Below are 10,002 nucleotides of genomic sequence, written 5' to 3' on the forward strand. Positions count from 1 at the left end.
AAAAAAAAAAAACCGAAAAAATAAAAAAACTTGCCCCCACACCCAATTTTTTATATTTTATTTTCAAAAATAAATAGTGCAATTAGGGATTTTTAAGATAAGAGAGTGATATATGGATTCTCATGTTTACCCATTTTGTCCATATTTGTATGAGCTTAAATAGGGGGGAATATGTCTTGCAGCATCAAACATAGAGCTAAACAGTTAAATAACCTAACAGGAAGGAAAAATATTTCTCTGTCCTAAATATTGTTTAAGAAGAACCCAGAGAAATAAGATGTTAAATTTATACCCTGAGTTTAGTTCATGACTAGAGAAATATGCCAAATACTGATTGATCAGTACTACCAATACAATAAAACAAGAAAGATATGTGCCCCTAGAAACATCATAGGCATTTGCAGAAAATCAGCATAGAACATTATCCAACACATGCAACAGAATTATCTTCCAAGGAAAAAGATACAAACAAATAGGACCTCAAAAGTTGCTGGCCTAATTAGTGCACCTAATAGGCCTAAACAAAATTTCCTTCTGGACTATGAAATTAAATGCTATCGACTGAGGGAGAAACTTATAAGCAGAACTTTTCCATTTTCTTGTAGTTTAGTCTTTAGTTAATAATATTTTGGTCTTTCTGTGACGAGATTTATAAATTTGGAGTTACCTCAGCATGAAGCTTCTCCATTGGCATCCATTCTCCTGGACCACAGAGGTCAGAAAGCACAGTTGCTACAGATGATACAACGTCCTTCTCTTCTAACTGCATCAGCTGTTGGTTGTCAGCATCTCTTTCAATACGTGATCTTCCGTCTATCTTCTTATCTGCGAGAAGTTTAGGCCAAATAAATTCAACGAATCAGATACCAAGTTCTGAAGATAGAAGCTGTAAATCAACATTAACTGAACAAATCATAGAAACCTGAAAATGGGCTCTACCAGAATACACTTTCTTATTTTTTAGGCTAAAGTATTCAATCCCCCCCTGAACTTGAAGTTTTTTATTCGGTGTACACCTAAACTATATTCCATTTTAATTACCCCCGAACTTGTTTATTCCTCCATCACGTACACCTTTTTTGTCCACCTGCTCCTATTGTGACTACACGCGCGCTACAACTGGCAAAAGTGGTGATGTGGATTTCTACCTGGATAAATAATAGTCACCTAGATAAATTAATATGGCAAAAAATAAATATCAAACATTCATTGTTTAAAAGTTATTTTTGAATAAGGGCTGATTTCGCGGAACTCCTTCTGGATTTTGGATTTGGGTTTTTCTAGACGTGAAGTTGGTCGATTAAATTTCAAATTTATCTAAAATTCTTACCAAGTGTTAATCTTTGTTTCCTTTACTTTTCATTTACATTTGCCCTATTTTTCGTTTAGAATATGCCAAATATTAAAGAAAAATGGAGATTTTACGTTTTTTTACCATTGTAGCTTTATGATGTGGCAAAAAATCACTTCCTCACGTGCCTAGTAGAGTGTGTTGTCAATTTCTACGCCAGGTGGACAATAAAGGTGTACGCGATGGAGGAATAAACAAGTTCGGGGGTAATTAAAACGGAATATAATTTAGGTGTACACCGAATAAAAAACTTCAAGTTCAGGTGGGTAATGAATACTTTAGCCTATTTTTTATAAGTCTACCAGAATACACTTTTATAAGATACAAAGGAAAATAACTAAAGCTTGCATATATATGTCTTCCGTATATATGTTAAATGGCTCTTCCCTGGATCACAAGAAGGTTTAATGTGTACATTTCTTTTCTTTTTTTGTTAAGGTAAAGGTTTATTGAAAGAGTACCAAGATGGTACAGAAAGATACAAAGAGACCGACCAGACAAACTGCTACTCTTTCCTACCTAACAATCAAGAAAATCCATGTACTCATCTAGGCTAACTAACATATCGATATTACACCAAAAAATAAAGATTGTGCAAACACTTATGCTTGAATCTTTTCTTTTTAAACTGGTAATGATGTATTCCTCAGCATTAAGGGGTCGTTTGGTGTGAGGGATTAAAAATCATAGTGATGGGATAAGGAAATAGTGATGGGATAAAAAAAAATTATCCTGTTTGGTTGCCATGTTTGGGATAACTTATCCAACCATTTATATCATAGTGATGGGATAAGTTATCCCTGGGATAACTTGTTCCCAACCAAACGACCCCTAAGAGACATGTTGTAGACCATAAAAAAGTGTTGGTTACAAGAAAAAGAGGAAAAGAAATAATTATAGGGATCTTAATAATTCTACAAAAAGGTCTACATCCTCTTGTCCTATTTCTTTACACCAAAAGTAGAAAGACACTACACAATTCCATTTGACTTTTTAAATGGAATTGGATCTATCTTCAAAACATCTCCAATTTCTTTCTCTCCAAACTGTCCATCAGATATATTGTGGGATTATCCTCCACCACTTCTTCTGACTCTTGCTTCCTCCCTCTTTTCATCCAACAGCTTAGCAAGTTAGTTGTATGTGAAGGCATAGTTCATCTTGTCTCAGTATTCTTGAATCTAGATATGTGAGTCTTCTACCCTTCAAAACAAGCTTTATTCCTTTCCAGCCATAAGGTTCAGAAGATGCAAAGTGAAATAGCCTAGCCTTCCATATCTGCTTTGATCCTCTAGGAACCCTTTTGAAATTGCCAGCTTTCTAACAGACCCCTAACATCTTCAAGCAACACCCACGAAATGCCACAAATATTTGAGAAATAATTCCCAACAATGTCTAGAAAATCTGCAATGCAGGAATAGATGTTCAACTGTTTCCTGGTCTTCTTCACATAAGTAGCATACAAGCAACTGTCACACAAAGTAATCCCCCACCCCTCCACTGCAAACCCTCTACAAATTATTTTGAGTTGGACATGCCCCCCTTGTTGCAGTCCATCGCATGCAGCTTTAAATGGAGCTTTAGACTTCCAAATCATTTTCCAACGCCAAGTAATATCTCAAAAATATGTTTCCTTTATCAGCATGTTGTAACAAGTTATAACTGAGAATTTCTATTATTTACTGGCTGTCCAGATCTAGCTCCTAGTTATTCAAATTCCTTCTGAAGTCTACTGGCAAACTGAGTTTGAACAAAAACCCGCAATAGCACCTCTCTCTTTTTCTTTTTTTTTGAATATTTCCCGCAATAGAACCTCTCTTATTAATGGAACAACTAAACAAAATAGGAAATTTTGTCATCAAACTTTGGGGCTTTCAATCAGCCTATTTTGTCCATCTTGATCTTCCATTTTGATTGATACAAGATTGATTAATACCCTGTCTCTGTCAAACATACAGTATTTACATTCCACTTCTGTAATACAATACTCACCATGTCCCTCTTCTTCACATCATTGATACCCCTAGCATTCCAACATAGAATAATGTCCTATTGCCATTGTTCAAGAGGTCAAGTCTGACTGTCTTTAAGATCGATTATTTCAACATGCTTTTAGAACTTCAACATGAAGTGTGAGATAATCAATATGCATACATTCAATGTTGATTTCACATGTTGCCTCTTATCCATTCAAGTTCAAGGTGGCCATTCTAGACCGCATCCACATGTACCATTAACTCTTTCACTCCCTTTGTTTGGATTTGTTTGTGTTAGTTTGACTTGGCACGGAGTTTAAAAAAATGAAGAAGACTTTTAAATCGTGTGGTCTTAAACTAAAGATATGGCTAATACCAAAATGCCCTTTAATCTTGTAGTCTTAAATATGCCATGTGGATGTTGAAATTTAAGTGTTGTCAATTTAGGAAAGAGGCATTCTTCTTGAAACAAACTAAAAGGAAAGTAAGAAAAACAAATCGAAAGAGGAAGTATCTATTTATCCTTCTTTTCGTCAATCAGCGATAGATTCCTTAAGAATGTTGGTAATAGTGATCATGAGCCCTTATTAGATGCCTAAGAAGTTTAAATGCCTCATCGCAAAGGCATATGGATTTGTTCAACATCATGAGTCATCAAAAAGAACACTTTGCAAAAATTGCTTTTCTTTTGGCAGGGCAATTTCCTTCACTCTTTTTATGACTACGGTGTCTGGGCCATCTATCGTGCACCTCGACTAATTCCACGGGATACCATTCACCTCCAACCAGCAAGAGGTACCAAGCAACTTTTTCCACCAAGGCTAGGACATACGGGAAGAATCACCTAGTGTTTCTGTCTCGATTGAAATTTGAGCCTAAGACCTAATAACTCTCAACCACTTCTTTGACCACTAAGTCACACCCTTGGGTCAAGGAAATTTCCTTCCTTTTAAAGCAAGATATCTTTTTTTTTCTTCTTTTTAACAACAGCAGTGTCCAATATTCCATCAAGTACTGACTACATCAAACCAAACAAAGGTCTAGGTGTGACTATTACATATGTACTTTTATATTTTATGAAGGCCATACTGAAAGGGGTGAATGCTTGCTTTTAGCTCCTCATAAATTAAGTCCGGAAAACAAAAGCAATCTCTCTTTTAATAAATACATATAAATTGAATTTCAAAATTTAAAGACCTAACCCATCGGCAGCCACCTAAAGTTGGCACTAATTTTCACTTAGACACTTCGATTAAATTTTGTTCATTTTAGATACCTCATATCATGCTTCATTGTGTCATTTTTGACACTTTTTTGACAATTAGCAAAATATGTAAGGCGTGTGTAACACGCTCGCCGATAACATGTCAAAGTGGCGATTTAAATGAAGACATGTGGTATATATATTGAAAATAGTTTTTAAATAATGAATTTTGAGTAGAAAAAAAAAGGGCCAATCAGTCAATGACATATGTCATTTTTTAAACCCAAATAATTCAAAAAAAAAAAATTTGCACACAACCCACCCTAGATTATCTTCTCTAGCATCCCCACCCTCAAATCCCCAACCCCTTCCCCACCACTTGATCCCTAATCCCTCCCCCCACCCGAATCATCTTCCCCACCACCTCCACCACCTGATCCTCAACCCCTCCTCCCCCCCAAATCATCTTCCCCACCAGCTACCTTGTTCAATCTTTCTCAGTTGTTCTCACTCGGTTCTATGTTTTTTTCAAAATCAAATTAATTATAGCTTGATCTACTATAATTTTAGTTGTTTTTGTTTTAACTAATTAGCACCATCAAATCTACTTCTCCATGTAAGGAGAAGTTTTGGGAGATGGTGGTTAAAAATTGGGGAAGAAGAAGAAAAATATAAAATAAAAATTAATTAAATAAGTTTTTCACGCGCCAAAAGTGAGTGTGATACACTCACTATAACACATCTGCAGAAAGTGTCAAATTGATATAGCGGAGCATGACATGAGGTGTTTAAAATGAACAAAGCCTAGTTAAGGTGTCTAAGTGAAAATTGGTGTCAAATTTAAGTGGCCACATTGGGTTATGCCAAATTTAAAAGAAGAAAGATAAAATGGTAAAGTTTACAGGCTAGTCTTTGTAATAATTTTATTTCATTCAGTATTAATGTTGCACTTTCATTGAAATAGGGCAATTATAGCTTTACTTCATTAATCATTAATTGGTAGATGTCAGTCTCTTACTTCAAGTATTTTCTTAGGTTCCAACTGCACACGAATATCAACAGATAGAAAATGGCCATTATAGTCAGCATGTATAATATTTTAATTTATATAAATAGTACACATATTCTCGGGTTTAAGTGAAAAAGCTAATGCGGCTGTTTTCTACTTGTATGTTCACAACTGGTCCTTTACTTGATTATTCAACTAAGTTGATTAGTAGTTTACATTTCTTACAACTTAAGATCACTGATATCAGAAAAATGTGTCAAAAACAATCTATTGGCAAGTATAATTGATAAAGGAAGAAAATATGAGCATCATTGATTGAGCAAAAAATAAGTTGGCTGAAGACTCAATACTGCAATAGAAAGAGAGAAGCTCCAACATTCAATTATTGTCATTTACCATTATTTTATGTGTTCCACCCCAAAAGTCACAACGGAAAATCAAAAGGAATATAAAGCTCTATATTCACTAAATAACTGGTTTTTACCTGAAATACTAGCGGGGGTTGACGAGGGTAGAGGGTGGCAGGGCCTGAATTGGGGAAGGGAGGGGAGGTGCTTGGAGTGAGGAAAACAAAGGGATTACCTTGGTTGGGTAATGCACAGGGTGATCGTGTAGCACCCACTTGGGGGAAGATAAGGTGGCAGAGCTGGGTGGAGTGGGTTCAGTTGCTTTGGGGCTTGATGGGGAAGGAGTGGGTAGCTTTTGAGGCTGGAAAAAATGAATCAGCGGGAGGTGCAGGGAAGGGAACTGGGTTGGTGTCAAGAGAGGTGTCCTTGGTGACATTAATTTAGGCAGAAGGTCCTCAAGTACTTTATTTTTCTGAACTGAAGGGGAGATTCATTCAGATTCGGTAAAGCATATGGGATTTCTAAGTAAGATACCCTCGCCTTTTCAAATACATGAAGGACCCCCAAGTGTGTTGTACCTTATCAAACAAACAAAAGGACCCAGTTGTGTTTTCATCTGCTATTGGACAATAATTAAGAAAAATAAAGATGGTTGAACTTCGAGTTTCCAAAAAAAAAAAAAAAAAAAGGTTACAGGAAGCACAAGAACTCAAACATTGGTTTGATATGAGTTGTGATGAAAAACTCATATGCTAGACGGAGAGCATTTCAAAACCAAGACAATATTAAGGTCATAAACTGAGAAACGAAGCTTAGCCCTGGAAAACTATTTGGATTAGTAAGGCACCCAAAACTCAAATGCTTCTCTTGGATCATGGCATATGGGAAATGTCTCACCCTTGACAATGTTCAAAAGAGAGGCATTATACTTTGCAACAAGTGCTCTCTTTGTGAAGAGGAAGCAGAGGATGTCAATCACCTATTTCTTCATTGTTGTTTCACTAGACAGACTTGGCACTTTCTCCTTATTATTTTGGGTATTCATTGGTGCATGCCTAAAATACAGCGGGTGGATTTTCTGTTATCCTGGCATAATTTGGAATCCATCCTGGCAGACTGGCAGTAGTATGGTGGGTTATATGGAGAGAAAGTAACGCAAGATTATTTGAAGACAAGTAGGAATATATAGTTAAAATCTTAAACTCAAGTGTATATTTTAGCTTAGTTTTTGTTGCAATATAGCTGTGTCATATGTTTTAGAGCCTGATACTATGATTGACTTTCTTAGTTCTTTAGATTCACGGTAAGGTTCTCTTTTCGGAGTTACTTAATACAGCATTCTCTTAATGCTGGCTGTTCATTTACATCAATAAAATACCTAATTACTTATCAAATAATAGTATTGAGAAACAAAGATTTGTGTCGTGATTGGTAACATATTAGGTAACTACCACTAAAAAGTGTAAAGATATGGCACATAGGCCTAACTCAACCCCAAAAGCTAGTCATGAGGGGAGGATTGCCCAAGTCCATGTAAGGAGACCATCAGTCCATTCCCCAACCAATGTGGAACTTTTACCCACTCTAACACTCCCCTTCAGGCACAGGCCCAACTGGAGCGTGAATCGGAAGCCCAAACGGGAATGGACCTAGCACTGATACCATGTAAAGATATAGCACCTGGGCCTAACTCAACCCCAAAAGCTTGCTCATGAGGGGAGGATTGTCCAAGTCCACATAAGGAGACCACCAGTCCATTCCCCAACCAATGTGGGACTTTTACCCACTCTAACAAGAAATAACACTAAGAAACTAAATCAGACAGGTGAAGACAGTCTAGCAGAAAGGATCCTCAGACTCCGACCAAGAGGTGGGGGCTTTGAGATATCAAAGGGAACAGATTGGAACACTGATACTAAATCAAAACCAGTTAATGAGCTGGTTCTGAGCGATAGAAGGCTACAGAAAAATGCCTTCTACAGTACATGATCATTGTGAAGCTTATTTTCCCAAAAAAGAAGAGAGAGATCATTGATGAAACTTAAATCCTTGAAAAAGCCTAGACAGTGTACAATGGATTTGCACATTCCAGAAGCATAATGCACCAAATGGTACACAGTCACGGGCATTATAGTCAATCCTATGAAGTTGTTTTCCCTGTCACAATGCCACTGGCGTACACTCAGTGCTAAGGACCAACAGTTCATCAACAATGTCATTTAAGAACAGGAGCAAACTTATGATCTGAAAACTTCATGCGTAAAAACAAAAAGAGTTTAAAGCCTAATCTACACATCTTTTTGTTCCAGAAACTATTACCAAAGGCCTATATAAAAAAAAAAAATGAGTCTATTTACCTACATTAAGCATCCCGTAAATCCATCTGCAGGGACTAAGGAAATAGAACAAACAATCACCATATAATGAAGGAAAGAAAGTTTCCTGTCCGTTGTATCAACTAGAATAGGATAATTCAACAGCTATAATACATATCCACAAAATTTGTCCAAGTGAATCACGGATCATAAACCACATAAATGTCTATAGTTATATTTACAGTCAGCAAAGATGGTCAATAGCTACTTACACCAACTAAAGATGAGTTTTAACTAGTTGATGCTTCACAAGCAACAAAAATCATCTGTATGGCACGCAAATAATTGATGAGAATATGATTCCCACCAAAATCTCAGTCATAGTTCCACATACAGAAGTGCACGAAGAGTTTAATTGAATATAACAATCCAAATGAAAAGAAGAACCGATGTCCAAATCTATCATCTAAGTCGAGAATCAACAATAAAGAACCTATTTTTATTGAAAAGAAGTAAAATGAAACAGATAAAACTACTAACCCAGATGCGCAGGAACCGCAATCTTCCCACTAGAACCACCAGAGCCATATCCATACCCACCACCCTCAATACCATCCCCTCTCCTCATCTTCTTAGTTCCAGAACCAGCTTCCCCACCATCATCATCATCATACTCCTCCTCATAATACTCCCTCCCTCTTAACAAACCCTTTTTCCCAGCCCCACTATAACCCACCGGCGGAGGCAAGGGCATATGCGGTTGATGATGTTGATGATGATGCGGCACCATAGGAGAACCCCCGGCTGGATAGTTCACATTCACATGATGTCTAGGCCCAATTGGTCCACCTAAGATACTGCGAATTGGAAGAAGGAAATAAAACTCCTTATCTCCGATCTGAAGTAAATCCTGTGAATCAAGTTTCACCGGTGGATTACCAGGAAGATGGAGGACACCTTCAACGAAACAACCGTTCTTCCCCAACACTTCGAGAGCAAAACGACGTCGTTGGAAGTCGTAGAAGATACGAGCGTGGTGACGCGAGATGTTCATTCCACCGCCGAGAGAGGATAAGTCAACATCGACGGTTGACTTCTTGGAGTTGCGGCCGAGGATTATGGAGTATGTCTGCATGTAATACTCGAAATCTTCGCCTTGTAGCTTAGCGAATCCTGCTTCCACATCGCTTCCACTGCTACTTCCCATTTCATAGGGCAAACAAGATAATTAAGCGGATTTCGATTACGATTCTATTCTATATAGAAAGACAACGGAAGGAGAAAAGGCAGAAAGATGATTTGTGGGCATTGCAGACTTGACAAGGGAAAGACGAAAGACTCTGCTTGGGATTTCCTATTTTGTTAAACCTTGGAGTAACTACTCTACTATACTTGAGTACTTACTAGGGAATGGCACGATATGGTATGATATGATACGATAAATTAAAGATATTAATTTGTTTTGAATTTGTTTCGAACATGCTTATATTATTATGGCGATTTATTATATACCTTTTTTTTGAAAATGTAACTAATACTATCTTTAGAAGTACAAATAGTCACACAATCTAGCGTGGTGCGCATGTGCCTGTCCGATTTGTACGAGCCTACACGTATAATTTATTTATTTATTTTACTATTTTTATCTTTGTCTTCTCTTTCTTCCTCGCCTAAATACTTTATTTTTGCCTTTATTTTCTCTCTTATTCACTTGAATGACTTCATTTACGACCCACTCTTCTGAATTTGTAAGGATATTAAAAAATTGTTACGGCGAATCAAGAAGATAAAATAGTGACA

At 36.9% G+C, this 10,002-nt stretch overlaps 1 protein-coding gene across 1 annotated transcript in view; it reads right to left on the minus strand.

The window, feature by feature from the left end:
• The window catches only part of LOC125871655 (FHA domain-containing protein FHA2-like), an 11,955-nt gene extending 2,400 nt beyond the window's left edge, over positions 1-9,555 (minus strand). Inside the window, exons 1-2 of the mRNA XM_049552292.1 lie at positions 8,743-9,555; positions 668-825 (exon numbers count right to left, since the gene is read on the minus strand). Of these exons, the coding sequence (XP_049408249.1) occupies positions 668-825; positions 8,743-9,409 (825 nt within the window). The 5' untranslated portion in view covers positions 9,410-9,555. The remainder of the gene's footprint in view (positions 1-667; positions 826-8,742) is intronic.
• Between the last annotated feature and the right edge of the window lie 447 nt (positions 9,556-10,002).

This window comes from Solanum stenotomum, chromosome 7, assembly GCF_019186545.1.
Source record: "Solanum stenotomum isolate F172 chromosome 7, ASM1918654v1, whole genome shotgun sequence".
Lineage (NCBI taxonomy): Eukaryota > Viridiplantae > Streptophyta > Magnoliopsida > Solanales > Solanaceae > Solanum > Solanum stenotomum.